Genomic DNA, 17,707 nt, shown 5'->3' with positions numbered 1-17,707 from the left:
ATGTGGAGAATTTTATATTTTATCCTAAGAGTCAAGGGAAGACAATACAGGATTTTATGCAAATAAACGACATGATCTAAGTTTTGTTTTTAAAAGATTAATATGACTATTTGTAGAAAATGAATGAGGAGGGGGAGGGTAGGCAAGAAAGGATGAAGGTATCAATTATGATTGTTGCAATTGACAAACAAAGAAGGCAATGGCACCCCACTCCAGTACTCTTGCCTGGAAAATCCCATGGATGGAGGAGACTGGTAGGCTGCAGTCCATGGGGTCGCTAAGAGTCAGACACGACTGAGTGACTTCACTTTGACTTTTCACTTTCATGCATTAGAGAAGGAAATGGCAACCCACTCCAGTGTTCTTGCCTGGAGAATCCCAGGGACGGGGGAGCCTGGTGGGCTGCTGTCTGTGGGGTTGCACAGAGTCGGACACGACTAAAGCGACTTAGCAGCAGCAGCAATTGACAATGTAAGAAAGTTTGGACAAAACCGATGGTGGAAGCAATAGAAGGAAGTGGACTAATTTGAGAAATACTATAATTGTTGCAAAATCAACTAGACTTTAGAAAGGAATAAATGTTAAGGATAAAAAATTAGAAGACTGATATTTCTGATGTGAAGATCTGGATAAATGGTGACAACATTCTTTGGATTGGAAATACTGGAAGAAGGAGGAACTGTCACAAGTTAGATTTTAGGCACATTGAATTTGAACTGCCTTTGAGATACACAAATATATATACATTAGGGCACTGGAGATATGCAACTGGAGGTCAGAAGGAAGGCCTGGGCCAGAACTGTGATTTAGCGAGTCCATGGTTTATGAAGTCTTGGGAGTAGATTGGAACACGGGGAGTTTAGGACCTATCCTTGAGGAATTCAAGCAAAGAAACTTCAAATGAAATGGTCCTTCTTAAAGGAACAAAATCACAAGAGATCTGTAAAATAATAAAACTCAACATTCAAAAAACTAAGATCATTGCATCCAGTCCCAACACTTAATGGCAAGTAGATGAGGAATTAATGGAAACAGTGAAAGACTTTATTTGGCGGGGCTCCAAAATCCCTGTAGATGATGACTGCAGCCATGAAATTAAAAGAAGTTTGTTCCTTGGAACAAAAGTTATGACCAACCTACACAGCATATTAAAAAGCAGAGACATTACTTTGCCAACAAAGGTTTGTCTAGTCAAAGCTATGGTTTTTCCAGTAGTCATGTATGGATGTGAGAGTTGAACTATACAGAAAGCTGAGCACTGAAGAATTGATGTTTTTGAACTGTGGTGTTGGAGAAGACTCTTGAGAATCTCTTGGACTGCAAGGAGATCAAGCCAGTTAATCCTAAAGGAAATCAGTCCTGAATATTCATTGGAAGGACTGATGCTGAAACTGAAACTCCAACACTTTGGCCACCTGATGCAAAGAACTGACTCATTTGAAAAGACCCTAATGCTGGGAAAGATTGAAGGCAGGAGGAGAAGGGGATGACAGAGGATGAGATGGTTGGATGGCATCACCAACTCAATGGACATGAGTTTGAGCAAGCCCCAGGAGTTGGTGATGGACGGGGAAGCCTGGAGTGATGCAGTCCATGGGGTTGCAGAGAGTCAGACATGACTGAGTGACTGAACTGAACTGATCAGCAACAAATGGAAGTTTTAAGAATTCCTACAAGCCAGGAAGCAGATAGGGGTGGAAAACCTGTGAAAGAGAAAAGGAACCAGGGTAAACCAGGTAATTGGGCTTTTTCCAGAGGCAGTCCAGTAGGAGTTCCAAGTTAAGTCTATATATACAAAGGGGAGGCATGATTCATGAGCAACCAGTGACCACGTGTTCACCAAGGAACTTTGGTTTGGACTCTTCATCTGTTTGGGTTGCCTCTTTTGGTCAAAAAATAAGGCTGCAATCTAGTCTGTAAAGAGAGCCTAAGAATGGACTTTATAATAAATATTAAGACCTCCACAGCAGGCAAAGAGAGATAACAAGCAAAAATGGAAGCTCCACCAAGAGGAAAATACATCACTGCATTTTGCTCCCTGAGGAACCTTGTCTACAGCGCCAGCTATGTCTGGGAGCGGAGTCCTGGAGTTGCTCTGCAGACAGACTGACTGCATAGACGCCACTTACCTGGACCTGTTGTTTGCTGTTTAGTCACTAAATCGTGTCCAACTCTTGCAACCCTGTGGAATGCAGCCTGCCAGGCTCCTCTGTCCAGGAGATTTCCCAGGCATCCCCTTCTCCAGGGGATCTTCTTCACTCAGAGATCAAACCTGCAACTCCTGCATTTGCAGGCAGATTCTTACAGGGGACCTACAAGGGAGCAATCCGTCAGTGGAATGAGCCTGTAAGATTCAGAGAAACCCCAAGTACTAGCTTTCTAAGTTAACCAACATACTCTTCATTCATAAATATGAACAGACAACCTAGGATCACTAAGAATTTCAGGAAAGCCAGGCAAATGGAAGAGAAGAGCCAAGATGAACAAAGAGAATAACTCCAGGAAAAATACATAATTTAGGGAACAATAAGAGCATTTGGAAACTTGAAATCAATAGCCTTAGAAAGATTTGTGTAAATACTGCATCTATAAAACAAACAAAAGAGATGGTATGAAAAAAGAAGAGAATAAACAAATGATCAGAAATTAAAAACATGATTGTGAAAAATAATTAGCTGGCAGGTTGAAAAAGAAAATGGGTACAGCTTAAAAGTAAACAATGGTTTTCTACTCTACCCCCAATACTTTCTTCTGGTACCAAAAGTATGAGTTTTTCCCATACCAGCCAATTCTCCCACACCAGCAGGGAGTCCTACAATTTAGTCAATTCTGGCACTGTTTCCTGGAATTAGCATCAGATCCCATATATTAAGGGCTCAGTCCTACAAGACTGCCTCCACTTCAGATGCAATGCAAGTTCAGACCTGTACTTGTGACCAGTCAGCTATAAATCAGATTTAATCATTTTCTAGAATCACTCACAGAACTCAGGAAGACAGTTTGCTTACTAGATTATTGGTTTATTATAAAAGGATATAATCAGGGACTGCCAGATGGCAGAGATGCACAGGACAAAGTATGAGGAAAGGGACTCAGAACTTTCATGCCCTCTCCTTATGGACCACTCTCCCAGCACCTGGATGATAACCACTCCAGAAGCTCTTCAAATCCCTTCAGTTAGGGTGTTTAATATCTGCTACTGCTGCTACTGCTAAGTCGCTTCAGTCGTGTCCGACTCTGTGCTACCCCATAGACGGCAGCCCACCAGGCTCCCGTCCCTGGGATTCTCCAGGCAAGAACACTGGAGTGGGCTGCCATTTCCTTCTCCAGTGCATGAAAGAGAAAAGGGAAAGTGAAGTCGCTCAGTCCTGTCCAACTCTTCGCAACCCCATGGACTCCAGCCTACTAGGCTCCTCCATCCATATCTAGACATGACTAAATAATTGGCCATATGTGATTGACTCAGTCCACACCCTCTCTCCTCTCTCAGTTGATTGGAAGTAGTGTTGGAAGTCCCAGCTCTCTAATCAATTGGTTGGTTCCCCTAGCAACCAGCCTCCATCCCAAGGACTTTAAAAAAGCCACTTCATTATCATAAACTCAGGTGTGGTTAAAAGGGTCTTGGTATGAATAACAACAACAACAAAAACATCTTTATCATTCCAGAACTATTTCAGGAACTGGGTACAAAACCGAAATATTAGTTATGTAATTACATTTGGAACTTTGTGCCAGAAATGGGAATGAAGACCAAATGTATATGTATTATTATATCACAGTGTTACACAGCTGAAAATCAAATCTGTTTTTCTGCAAATTGAGGAACTATCCCTGAACATTGAGTAACAAAATGGGAAACAAAGAAAAAATCTTGGCAATAGAGATAAAGAGGGCCAGTACATGACTAATACAAGTTTCAAAGGAAGGGAAACATTTTAAAATGGTAAAACATTTTTATCAGAAGAAAGATACAAGTCTCTTAAGTGAATGGGCTCTTCATGTGTGGATTAAGATGAATTTTTAAAACTACTCATATCTAGTTACATTCTGGAGAAATTTCAGATTTTGTTAAGGAGGAAAATTCTAAAACCTTTCAGAAGGGAAAAAAAAAAAAAAAACCAAAGAGATGAGAATCTGATTCATCAGAGGAAGCTGGAAGTCAAGAGACAAAGGTTTTCAACCTTGTAAAGGAAAATGATTTTGAATCTAGAATTCAAACAATCAAAAAAGTTTGAGAATAAAGTAAAGATATTTTCCAACATGAAACAGCTCAGGAATTCTATTTCTGGACCTATTGTGTGAAAAAGTTATTCAAGGGAGTATTTCAGCACAATGCAAAATGAATTGAAGAAAGAAGATAGCTTGGTATTCAAGAAACATGGGCAGCTGAGTAAGACCCAGAAGAGGGAGGAGGAAGCCCTTCAGAAAGTAAAAGAGTGTGGATAATTTGCTTCCAAAATTCTAGTGCATGCCTGCTAAGTCGTTTTAGTCGTGTCTGACTCTTTGCGACCCCATGGATTGTAGGCCACCAGGCTCCTCTGTGCATGGGATTCTCCAGGCAAGAGTACTAGAGTGGGTTGCCACGCTCTTCTCCAGGGGATCCTCCCAATCCACGGATTGAACCTATGTCTCTTATGTCCCCTGCACTGGCAGGCAGGCTCTTCACCACTAGTGCCACCTGGGAAGTGAAAGTTTTAGTAGTATAGGATTATATTGCCTTTATTATGTAGTCAAATATACCACTTGGTTCTTTGGCCATACTATTTACACAATTGTAATGTTGTAAATTCTTTGACATTGCCTTTCTTTGGGATTGGAATGAAAACTGACCTTTTCTAGTCCTATGGCCACTGCTGCATGTTGCCAACAAAGGTCCGTCTAGTCAAGGCTATGGTTTTTCCAGTGGTCATGTATGGATGCGAGAGTTGGACTGTGAAGAAAGCTGAACGCTGAAAAATTGATGCTTTTGAACTGTGGTGTTGGACAAGACTCTTGAGAGTCCAACCAGTCCATCCTAAAGGAGATCAGTCCTGGGTGTTCTTTGGAAGGAATGATGCTAAGGCTGAAACTCCGGTACTGTGGCCAACTCATGCGAAGAGTTGACTCATTGGAAAAAGACTCTGATACTGGGAGGGATTGGCGGCAGGAAGAAAAGGGGACAACAGAGGATGAGATGGCTGGATGGCATCACCGACTCGATGGACTTGAGTTTAAGTGAACTCTGGGAGATGGTGATGGACAGGGAGGCCTGGCGTGCTGCAATTCATGGGGTCGCAAAGAGTTGGACACGACTGAGAGACTGAACTGAACTGAACTGAATGTTGTAAATTATAGCACAGCAATGTTGTAAATGCTGATTTTTTAGGTAAATTATGAGAGATTTGTTTTACAGAATAGATGACATTATCATGAATCTCAACATTGTAGAAGTATTTCATGAGCTGAAACAATTAGGAGTGTGGAGGAAGCAATTAGGAGTATAGAAAGAAGTATGTTAATTTCCTTATCTTTCCTAAGTGTCAGTTTAGAGTTGATAAACCAAGTCAGAGAGGTTTTAGTGAATAGTTTAAATTTAGAATGACTAACTTTAAATGAAGAAGTAAAAACAGCAACTGTCAGTAGTGATTGCTATTGGGAAGTGAAACTGATACTGTGTCATACTGTGGGATGTTGAGACAAGTGTGTACTCAGTTAATACAAGTTTCTACTTTTTCTTTTAATTGTATGCTTCTCTCTGGTGCTTCAAAGATTTCTCTCTTTATCTTTGATGTTATATACTTACACTACCTTTTATTAATGAAAAATATTCATTTTTCTTCCTCCTGCTGGAAGTACTGTATGGTTTTTTTGAATCCTGAGAACTACTCTCTTCCTTTAGTTCTCAACAATTCTTTGTCCTTTTTGTCTCTTATCTCAATTCTTTCATATTAGAATAACTATTCAGACATGTTTAACTTTTTACTTCTCTTTTTCTTCCCCACGTCTCTTAACTTCATATTTTTCCTTCTTTCTTTGTGGTATAATTTGAGTGATTTCCACCAATCTATCTTCCAGTTTCATTACTCTTCCCTCCAGCTGAGTTTTTTTTTAATATAATTATATATTTTATTTTTAGAATTCTTTTTGTGTTTTTCTCAAACCAGTCTGTCTTCTATTGTGTTTATAATCTGTTGATGTTATTTGTTATTTCAAATCTTTTATTACTTTTTATTATATTAATTTTATAGTCCATTTTATTTTTTCTTTTATCATAAAGTCCGTTTTAAATTACTTTGCCGTTTGTAGTCACTCAGGTGTGAATTATTACTTCTTGTGCCTCCTGACTCTCCTATTGAGTTTCAGTTTCCATATGTGATTTGCAACTTTTGTGATTTGGAGTATGAAATCGTCTTGATCAAGGGTTGTCCTCCACAGACGGGCTGCTGCAGCACTGGATTTATGGAGTCATTCTCGTGTGCCTGTTCTTATTTGCCAGGGAATTTATGGATTCCACGCGTACTGGAGCAATTTTTATCTTAGATTCTCTGCTCAGGATTTCCTTACCAAATGGTAGTGTATGTTTCAGAACCACACCTTCCAAGAGTGATAGTGTTTTTGCCAATATATTGATTCAATGAGAAATGAACGAAACTAATGGTAAAAATTTCAGAATATTAACATTAATGGATTTGTAGCAAATTTTTTGCACAGTAGCAGTCCACCCCTTTTCACTTAATTGAGGAAAATGAGGTTAAAAAAAGTTAAATGTGTTGAGATCCAGTGAATTAAAGGCAGAGCAAAGCCTAAAAGCTCGATCCCTTTCTTGTTAAAATGCATTTCAGCTTTGCATAGATGGTGACTGAGGCTGATTCAAAAATAAACTTGTACTTACTTTTGTTACTGTTCTTAACTTTGGTTTCATGATCCAAGTGCCTGAAAAGGGGCTCCCTGAGCCTGACGCTACCACGTGTTGCATGTTATTAAGTATTTTGATGGTGTTAATTCTTTCTTGCCCGATTAACAGATTAAAGCAAAATTAACACAGTCATTTTCTGTGTTACTGTTGGTGGAGACACTGGTAGATTCTACCTTGGCAGATCTTTCTTTATCAATATTTTATCATTGTCAGCCATTTAAGTCATACAATTTGCTAACAAATACCTAAAGTTTCTTGAAGACTGCTACCATGTCTTAAGATTTATTTTTTTCTTTCTACAGTGACTATTAAAGCCCCTGCCATTGAAAAAACATTCTATAAATACCAGCTAATTTGGCAATTTATTAAGAATTTTCCTTTTTCTCTTTCACTTTCTTTCTTTCTTTTTTTTTGTATTGGGTAATGGAAACTTTGGAGACATACTTTGTGAATTTTTCAGGAATTTATTTACTTTTCATGTTTTTACAGAGAACACACACAAGTCGGTGGTTTGGACTTACTGATCTAATTTAAAGAAATTTATAAAGATTTATTCTGTGTTCTGTTTGCAGAACAGAGTGTTCTGAACATAATAACACCAAGTAGAAGAGCCTCAAGCTGAAGGTACAGTATCTTGTTTACACTGAAGGAGCTTGTGTGTGGACAAGAAAGCGCTGACAACTCAAATGGATCCCATGGAACTGAGCAATGTCAACATCGAGCCTGATGATGAGAGCATCAGTGGAGAAAGTATTCAAGATAGCTACACCGGGATGGGAAATTTAGAAAAGGCAGCAATGAGCAGGTATGGGGTTAAAATGATCAGGCTCCATGGAAAAATGAGAGGTTTATGGACATGGAAAACAAAACTTTTGTTGGGAAGAACTGAATTTATTACCTATTTGAGAGCTAACAATGATCTTGATGTTAACACATCAACTCTCTGATCCTGAAGTACACATTGTTATATCATTATTGTACGTCCGTCCTTTGTATGATTACTTTAAAATTGCAGTTACAGTGTTCTTGTTCCTATTGATAATATTAAATAATTTAAATTATAATTAACACACCACTTCTCTTAACTTTTGGGTTATTCTCTCAGGTTCCTCTTCTTCTGACTGCTCTGTTAAGGGTTTCTACATCTCCAGAGTTCTGCTGAGATTCTTCTCTGGCTAAAAGTGTCCTTTGAGCCAGCTTATTCACAGCCATCATGGCTTCACCCACTGAACATATGGCACATTTCAGCCTGTTAAACTTCTCAACTGAATTTCAGATCATCATATTCAACTGTTTACTACACATCTCTACTGGATGACTCATGTGTCTGAATTGCCTCCTTGATTAAGTTACACTTGTGATGTCTAATATTGAACTCTTGTCATCCTCTTCAAAATTTTCCCTTCTTCTAGCAATTTCATCTTGGTGAAAGTCATCAGCATCATTCAGCAACTCAATCAAAGGGCCTTTGGTATCAACTTTGACTCATCCCTTCTGCCAAACTGCATGTACAATGTTTGACTATATCCAGTTGCTTCTACCTCATTAATGTTTCAAGTCCACCCACTTGTCTATATCCATTCTATTGCCATCTTGCTTTTGTTCCTCATCATCTGTCACTCATCCACTAGAACATCCCTGATTAGTCCCCATCTTACAATTTACTCACTTCCAACTAGCCCTCCACATTCCTTGCAAAAGTAAGCTTTTACAATTTCAAATGGACTCATGTCTTATCCTAAGGTAAACCCTTTCAGTGCTTCCTCAGTAGCTATGAGAGAAAGATTATACTACACATTGCTCGGCATATGAGGCCTTTCATGATCTAGCCCTCACCTAGCTCTCCTCTTCATCCCTTGCCCTGTTCCCTGTTTATGTGCTGTCTTCTAGCCTTGTTGAGCCACTCAAAACTCTTGTTCCTTCATTCACTCTGCTCTGTCTGCCTGGAATGCCCTGATTTAAGTATTATCCACTCACCCTCCCCCTTTTTCTCTACTGGCTGCACTCTTTCTTCAAGACTCAGCTCAATATCAGGTCTCCTATGAAGCCATCCTCCAGTTAGAAGTGATCACCTGCTCTGTGCACCTTCTCCCTAGCCGGATGTTCATGATGCCACTACACCAGGTTAATGGCACTGCCTGGAACAGAGTAGCTGCACAACTGTTATTTGATAAGTTTAGTAACTTCTTATAAAATATTACATAACACAAATTATTCATGATTTAAGATATTCAGAAGTGAATTTTTTATTAAATCTAGGTCTGGAGTAGAGAATATTATCCTCAAATCAGGATGTCTTATTGCATTCACAACACCCAGGAAGGGTGTCAGGAGGAAGCACTGTTCTTCCTCCAGGAAGCCAGCCCAGTAAACATTAGTGTTGTTGGATAGGCCATGGAGATGTCAACATGACTCTTTGTAGGTTGGGTGACTCTTTTTTTTCAGCATAATATATTTAAAAAATTTTAATTAGAAGGTACTTTACAATATCATGGTTGTTTCTGCCATACATCAATATGAATCAACCCTGGGTATACATATGTCCCCTCCCTCTTGAAACCCTTCCCACCTCCCTCCCCATCCCATCCCTCTGGGTTGTCACAGAACATGGGCTTTGGGTTCCCTGTGTCATACAGCAAATTCCCACTGGCCATCTATTTTATATATGGTAATATATAGGTTTCAGTGATACTCTCTCCATTCATCTCACACTCTCCTTCCCGCACTGTGTCTAAAACTCTGTTCTTTATGTCTGTGCCTCCTTTGTTCTCTAACAAGTAGGCTCATCAGTATTATCTTTCTAAATTCCATATGTGCGTGCATACTAAGTCACTTCAGTCGTGTCTGACTCTGTGACCCTATGGACTATAGCCCACCAGGCTCCTCTGTTTGTGGGATTCTCCAGGCAGGAATACTGGAGTGGGTTGCTGTGCCCTCCTCCAGGGGATCCTCACGACCCAGGGATCAAACCCAGGTCTCCTGTGTCTCCTGCATTGGGAGGCGGGTTCTTTACCACTAGTACCACATGGGAAGCCCAGATTCCATATATATATATATATGTATATGTATGTTCGTATACAATATTTGTCTTTCTCTTTCTGACTTACTCTTGAGAAGGCACAGCATGGTAGAACCAGGGCTTTGGAATCAGCAGAGGAGTCATCTGACTTTGGAGAAGATATTTATCTTCTTTGAGCATCAGTGGAAAATGCAAAATGGCAAACCAACACCTACTTTGCTGAGGATTAAATGAGTGCCTTTGAGATAGATGATACTCAGTGAACTGTTATTTTCCCCTCCACTTCATTACTCAGGAAATTGATCAAATCCAAGGGCTCTTTTGTTTCTGAGAAAGGTGCATACAGATATAAGCTCTGTGGAAGTGGCAGAGCTGAGGGGGACAGGGTCCTCAGAAGAGTCCTGCAGGGTCATTAGATTTGGTCCTCTGAAAGCCGGCATGGAAACAGCAAGAATGCTTTTGTCAGCTTCAGACAGTGTGTTCTGGAACACTTACAAGGACTTAGCTTGTAAGTCCTGATTCTAGTGGGTCATTATTTTGCAATTTTATGATCATTTTAAAAAGATGGGTTTGTTTATGTTTGGTTTGATCTCTTAAATGTAAATTTGGGGGGAAATTCAACATAATACATTTATTTGGAATCATTATACTTATGTTTTCAATATATGCTGGGCTTGATATTAAATCACTGAAGATGCTGGGGACATTTCTCATATATTTTATACAATCTTGACATGTTTTATGACTACGATTCATCTCATGCCAAAATAAGAACATGCAAATGCCTCAAAAGAGAAAGTCTGTTTACTTTTACATCTAAAACTTTAAAATTACTCATGGGCTAAAGGATTCTAGCTTATTGATTAAGGTTAAAATTAGAATGTTGGATATTCCAGAGTTTAAATCTAGATGACATCTTTGTTTTTATTATCATTAGTCCCATTTGGGGCTCTGTTTCATCTTATCTTTTCCGTTTCCAGCTATGAACATTATGTACCAGTCTCCACATAGCATAACTACAGACTATAAAAATAAAGCACAAAAGGGAGGAAGGAGTACAGAGATGGAGGAAGATAGCCTCTGAGGGCCTTATTCTTCCTTCAAGAGATAGGAGAAAAATGACAGGGAATATTCCTAACTTGTACACCACATGGTTCAAGAAAAGCCACTTCCTGGGTTTTAGAAAAGCGCATGAAACTTTGTGATTTTGTCTTCGTGATCTGTCTAGTTCTATCTGTGCTTTATATTGTTCTCTGTTCTCAAAAAGTAGCCTTATTGTCCCTCTTTCTCATAAGATATTTTCAGGCTTAACTTCTAAGAGATAATTTGCACAGATCTATAATAATTATTTTACCTTTTTTATTTCTAAGGGTTACTTAAAAAAAAACCTCCAATCATTTTATCTTACTCTCTCATGCAAGAAATGCCTTAAAAGTTGCAATTTATCTAATAATGAAACACTTTTAAAAAGCATGCATATTTGAGTATTTCCTATAATCGAAAGCCTCTGTGACATTTTCCAGTATCAAAATGCAGTGGTGGCAGCTGAACTCATTAGTCAAACGTTCAGAAACGTGACTGGTACTAGCTTCATATCCTCAAATCTTCACATCCTCATATCCTTCATATCTCTGGCATACAGCTTCAGTTGCCAACCAGTGCTGCCGTGGGATGTGCAGCTTCCAGCCTGGACCAAGTCGACCACTATCACAGTGTTTAGTGGATTTGTGCTTGCTCAGTCTCTTCAGTCATGTCGGACTCTTTGCGACCCTATGGACTGTAGCCTGCCAGGCTCCTCAGTCCTTGGGGATTCTCCCGACAAGAATACTGAAGTTGCCATGCCCTTTTCCAGGTGATCTTCCCGACCCAGGGTTGAACCCACATCTCCTGCATTGCAGGCAGATTCTTTACTGACTGAGCCACCAGGGAAGCCCTGCTGTGTGGACAGTGATGTCTTAAAGTCCTGCTCTTTAATCCTGCATCTTACAGCCCTCTCAACTCTTCTGCTAATTCATTGGGTTTCTTTAAAAGGTTTTCTTAGTTTCGTTCATTAATTGTCTAACACAACCAAGTACATTTTCAGAGTAATTAAGATACACATTCTTGCACACAACCAAACACAGTACAGAACTACCATTGAATTCCTTTCCAGCAAGAGATATGCGTATTAAATGTGGAATCAAAAAAGAGGAAAATGCCAGGTAAGGGCTCTGTCTAGGGTTGCATGGTGCTGTAGGAGACCCTAGACTTGGGATCTGGTGGGGCTGGACATGCTGTCTTACTCTTCTGAGCCATAGTTGCTTCATATCAGACATGGAAGTTTCCCTTATGAGGACAGCTGAGCATGAAGAGAGATGAGATCACAGTGCCAAAGCACTTAATAAATACTTATTGAACTAATAAGATCCTGTGGTCATGGTGTATTAACAGTTGAGAAAATGCAGTCACTGCTCTGTCCCCTTTCTTTGGGAGAGAAAGGGAATTAGCTCTAATTATTCTATTTTTTGCATAGTCAATGTGGGAGGAAAAATGTGGCTTTAAAAAGATTTTGACTAAAAAATATTTTCTTCCTTCAGAGCTTTCCCCCTCCCTCCCAAAGTATACTCATAAATAGGGCTCAGTCCTTTTGTCTGGAAGGAACACTAGTATGAAGAGGAGAAGAGAAAAATAAAAGCTTTAAGTGTCTTGTTTTCCTCCCCTGATTCAGTGACTTAGATCACCAGAAACATAAATATAAATCAGAGCATTCACTAGCTGTTTTTACTGTCTTCTTTTCCTTTGTGTGTATGTTCAGTCAGTTTACTAATGAAGATGCTGAAAGTCAGAAATTCCTGACAAATGGATTTTTGGGGAAAAAGAAGTTGGCAGATTATGACGATGAACATGTAAGTGATTCTCTGCTTTCCGGCAGTAAACAGGACTTGAGGATGTCTGATCTACCTGGGTCTCTGCAGGAAAGCAATGTGACTGAAATTTTCCAAGCCTTGATCAGCACATTCTCTGTTTATTCAGGCCCTTACTGGAATAAGGGCTTGTTTTTCCTGTTCGCCATATGGCTGCATAAATCATTTATGAAATTTATTTGTTTTTTGGAGAAATCATTCTAACTCAAATGTGATCTGCAGTCGTACATGTTTTCCCTTCTTTCTATTACTCAACCTGTATTTTTTATTTTTACCGAGACCTCTGCTGAAATCAAGTACCACATTCCACTGAAAATTACATGCTTTTACTGAAGTTGAGTCATGGTTTTATTTGCTGTGATTTTACTTTAATCTTCAATTTTTGGTGGTAGTCTCTTCCAAAAAAAGATGATACAGGATAAGAATAATCCAAAAAAGGTTCATCCTTTGGTGGGTATTTGCTTATCATGCATCCCTTTTTCTTCAAGCATCCTGGGACCACCTCCTTTGGAATGTCTTCATTCAACCTGAGTAATGCCATCATGGGCAGTGGAATCCTGGGCCTGTCCTATGCCATGGCCAACACAGGGATCATACTTTTCATGTAAGTGCCTGGATGTATCTACACTCAGTTTAAGGCCAGTGCATACCTGGTGCTCTTTCAATTAACAAAATTTGATCTTTGTGAATAAGAATCATCTGAGAAAGTATTAGCATATTCTCTCTCTTTTTGAAACAAAACAGCAATGAGAAATCATCAGAGCAGTCTAATCCTGGTACTTGTTCAACCAGCCATCTCTATTCAAATGGCAGAAAGTTTATGTGTTTGAGCCCCCTTCCCCCAAAGTGCTAGAACAGCCCTACCAGTCCAAAGTTATTCATTGTAAAGTAATATGGTGTTTAATAGTTTAAAAGATCTTTCCCAGTAGCAAATCTGACTTTATGACACTCAGGAAAAACATCCCTTCCCAAACCGGACCTGCAGGGTCCTGTGTACCTCGATCCCATCTCAAGTCCCATCATCTGTTGCTCTATATGCCAGATACAATGGGCACAGTGGTCTGCTCTCCATCCCTTGAAGGTGCCATCCCCTCTTGCCACAGGGCCTTTGCACATGATCTTGGAAGCGTCTTCCCTTTCCTCTACATCTAGTTAACTCCCCATAACTCAGTTCAGCCACACCTCAGTTATGCCTTCCCCCAGTCTCCATGACTGGGACAAACCACCTTATAGCCTCATCACAGTGGTAGTATTTTTGTGCAGTTGTCTGATTCATTTGTTTAATGGCTCTCTCCCTGGCTAGACTGTCATCTCCAAAGCAGCAAGCCTTTGGAGATGGCTCAATCCTGTTTTTATTCACCTCTTGTTTGTATCCCCAAGACCTAGTAACAATGCTTGGCATGGGGAACTTTTGCATAGTGGCCAAAGTTTATTCCTAAACCAATGCACTTTATCCAAACTTGGTCAAATGCTGCCTGGTGGCAGCAGCATCACAGAGCCGACCTGGAGGGTGGAGACCACTTGTGACAGACAGCCACAGACATTTGTCATTATGTGCAGCCTGATATTTTCAAAGACACAGTTGGCAGCAGTGAAATACTTCACAAGAATAAAGTTAGTCAGGCATCAGTGTGAATGTAGATCACAATCCCTAATGCAATGCTGGAGTCTTGAATAACTGTCTAAGAATGTAACATTTATATTATAAATATATGCTATTTATGTTCCAAACATCACATATGATTAGGTAACCACATAGCTATTTGAGGGCTAAGGATCAGGCTGGACTATAAATATTGATATTGTGTCAGTGCTTTGATTGAACTGTTAGATTATAGTTTTTAGCTGAATGGGTTTTTATGTCAACTTTACCTTTCTAAGCCATGTTTGAAATAAAGTAGTTTTAAAAAATTCTCAGATTCTTAATGACCAGAAGTATAGTCATATATGTAGTTGTATACTTTTGTAATATACTCTGTCTTTGAAACAAACAGACTGCCTTCTCTGTACTAATTACACATACCATTAAAATAATTAGGAAATTTTCATAGATCACTGATGAGTAGAAGTAAGAGATACTTTCTCCAATTCTAGAGCCGCAGATCATCTTCATGGGAGGAGAATATTCCACTTTTAAAACTGAGAGCCTCATTTTAGGCCTGTAAACATTTAGCAGATTAATTTGGCCAAAGCAATTAAATTGTTAGAGATCATGAGATGTGTTTTGTGTATCCAAGTAGCCCAAAATGGATTCAGCAATCTCCCTTAATTCCCAACAAGTGACACAGGATTTCATTGGTGTTTACTTTTAGTATTTTCTACCAAAGCAAGTATATGTTTAGAATATAGAGTATTCTCATCATTTTTCCAGGGAATAAAACTATGTAATCTGAATTGCATAATTCTTAAAAACAGGTCAATTCATAAGCTGTATGGAACAACAGATGAATAAGACATTGATTAGACAGTTCTGGTGAACATATTTTGTGACAAATAAGAGCACAATAGAGCTAGAATTGTTAGAACATTTGTACCTCATTGTCTAAATCTATGTTTGCAAACTTAACTTTCCTAGGAATTACCAAAGAATTAGATCAGTTGTGGAGAGAATGTTTAGCGTGCTCTCATCATAGGAAATAGACACAGAATAAGATTTTTTTTTTTCAGTTTCAGGTAAAGATTACTATTGTTCCTTAATTTATTATATAATTGCTTCTATCTACACTCGATTTTTGCTGTTCAGTTCTTGTTTTTGGAAAGCACTGATCATTGAATACATAAAGAAACCATATATGCCTGTGAACATGTGGAGGGCCCTGAACCAGAAACGATTCTTTTCTGAGTACAACAAAGGTTTTCCTGCAGCCTAGACTTACCTTTTTCTGTTTTTTCTATTATACAGGCATTTGCCAGACCCTCTGGTTCACACCTCTGATCACTCTCATATAATGCACAGACAGTAGTAATGGAACTCAGAGTTTGCTTTGGCTTCTCTGTTTCTAGATTTTAGATGAATGTTTAGTCAGGTCATTGAATAGCCCTTCAATTATAAATATTCATGAGAAGATCATGCAAATATGATATACATATACATATGCCCCTTATACTGAGTAAGTATATATAGTATTTGCTAATTTTGCTGTAACTTTAGCATCTAAATTTTAAACTAGATTCTACTATTGTTAGTAGTAACACACTAAAAAAGGTGGGTTAGGGACTTCCAGTAGTACATTTTGACCCATAAAATAAAGCCAATCCAGTTCTGAAGCATTAAAGAGTATTTGTGACACTCTGAAAAAGAATTTTTCAGCTTCCCCAAATCCACATATTGTTGGAAAGTTAATGATTGAAAAGACCAGTGTAATAATGTATTGTAACATCATGTATTATTATGTCTTATTTTTTACATAAATCTTATTGTCTCCTTTCTATTCCCTTCACAGAATCATGCTGCTTGCTGTGGCGGTCCTATCTCTTTATTCAGTTCATCTTTTATTAAAGACTGCCAAAGAAGGAGGTATGCTACTCCTTAGACACCAGACATGCCATTTTGATTCTAGTTAAAGGCATTTCAGTCTCTAGCTCCATACCTATAAGATGGTGTTAGTCAATTTTACAGTTAATTTTCTTCTAATCCCAATCACATGGCCTCTCCATGTTTTTAGTTATCTAGGCAAGTGAAAAATCAAGTGAAAGTGAAAGTCAGCCTGCTCAGGTTCAAGCCAAATACAGAAAAAGACTTTTGGTGGATGATGGAAATAACAGTTCTGACTTGCTGCATGGAGCCAAAATGAATGAAGCCATCACTCCTTGTTTGGAGAACATACACCGTATTTTGTAATGGCTTTTGAGATTGCGTATTTGGGGTTTATGATTTCTATAGGTGGTCACTTAGGTCATTTAGGTGCTCGTGCTCAGTCGTGTCTGACTCTCTTTGTGACCCCATGAACTATAGCCCCCTAGGCTTCTCTGTCCATGGAATTTTCCAGGCAAAAATACTGGAGCAGTTTACTGTTTCTTCTCCAGGGGATCTTCCTAACCCAGGGACCGAACCTGAGATCTGTGATTTCTATATGCTGTTATTTACATGTTTGAGGCTCCAGTGCAGAATTATATTATAGAAGTATCTTCATCACTAAAGCAGTTTCTTAACAAGATTCTTTTCATTTCTGATTATAGGGTCTTTAATTTATGAAAAACTAGGTGAAAAGGCATTTGGATGGCCTGGGAAAATCGGAGCTTTTATCTCCATTACAATGCAGAACATTGGAGGTAAGAGGTTCTAGCTTTCAACAAACCATTTAAACTTTCTAAAGGAGGTTCAAGAAATAAGAAAATTTAATGGCAATGAACAGGAATTTAAATAGAAATACCTGTTTTATCATTTTTAAATTTAATAAGTAAAGTTTTCTAGACAGATTTGCTATCTCTCTGTAACCCAAAACAGTGATATCTATATTGAAACGAAATACTATATAAACCCTATGAAATAAATTCTATAACAAAAATAAAGAATAAAACCTTTCTTGATTTCAAATATATATAAATATATATGATTGAGTATATTTCACAAAAGGAAATATTCAGTATCTGAGGCACGTGGTAAATTTTGGGGTCATTGAGACACATCTTATGCAGTCAGCCCACTGGGCATTGTTCATAGAAGTTGTGCTAAAGTAAAAATCTGGTGAGGCATCGAAAGCATTGTAAAACAGATTCTTATATTCCTACTGAATGATCATTTCCAGAGAGAGCTGAGAAGCATATATTTTTAATCATGTTCCAGGTTATACTTGCACACCAACTTCACTGGTCCTCTCATGTCTTTGACCTTCTAAAGACATTTTAATCTGTATTTCTGATGTCCTGTGGCTATGTCCTCTTGCATGA

The 17,707-nt window shown here is 38.7% G+C and overlaps 1 protein-coding gene across 1 annotated transcript in view; it reads left to right on the top strand.

The window, feature by feature from the left end:
* The window catches only part of SLC38A4 (solute carrier family 38 member 4), an 83,948-nt gene that overhangs the window by 40,232 nt on the left and 26,009 nt on the right, over window positions 1–17,707 (top strand). Inside the window, exons 2-6 of the mRNA XM_055581702.1 lie at window positions 7,468–7,700; window positions 12,709–12,799; window positions 13,306–13,421; window positions 16,261–16,334; window positions 16,997–17,089. Coding sequence (XP_055437677.1) covers window positions 7,582–7,700; window positions 12,709–12,799; window positions 13,306–13,421; window positions 16,261–16,334; window positions 16,997–17,089 — 493 coding nt within the window. The 5' untranslated portion in view covers window positions 7,468–7,581. The remainder of the gene's footprint in view (window positions 1–7,467; window positions 7,701–12,708; window positions 12,800–13,305; window positions 13,422–16,260; window positions 16,335–16,996; window positions 17,090–17,707) is intronic.

The sequence above is a fragment of the Bubalus kerabau genome, chromosome 1 (genome assembly GCF_029407905.1).
Source record: "Bubalus kerabau isolate K-KA32 ecotype Philippines breed swamp buffalo chromosome 1, PCC_UOA_SB_1v2, whole genome shotgun sequence".
Classification (NCBI taxonomy): domain Eukaryota; kingdom Metazoa; phylum Chordata; class Mammalia; order Artiodactyla; family Bovidae; genus Bubalus; species Bubalus kerabau.
Note: the sequence above shows the minus strand (reverse complement) of the source record. Positions and strands in the feature narration are given on the sequence as shown.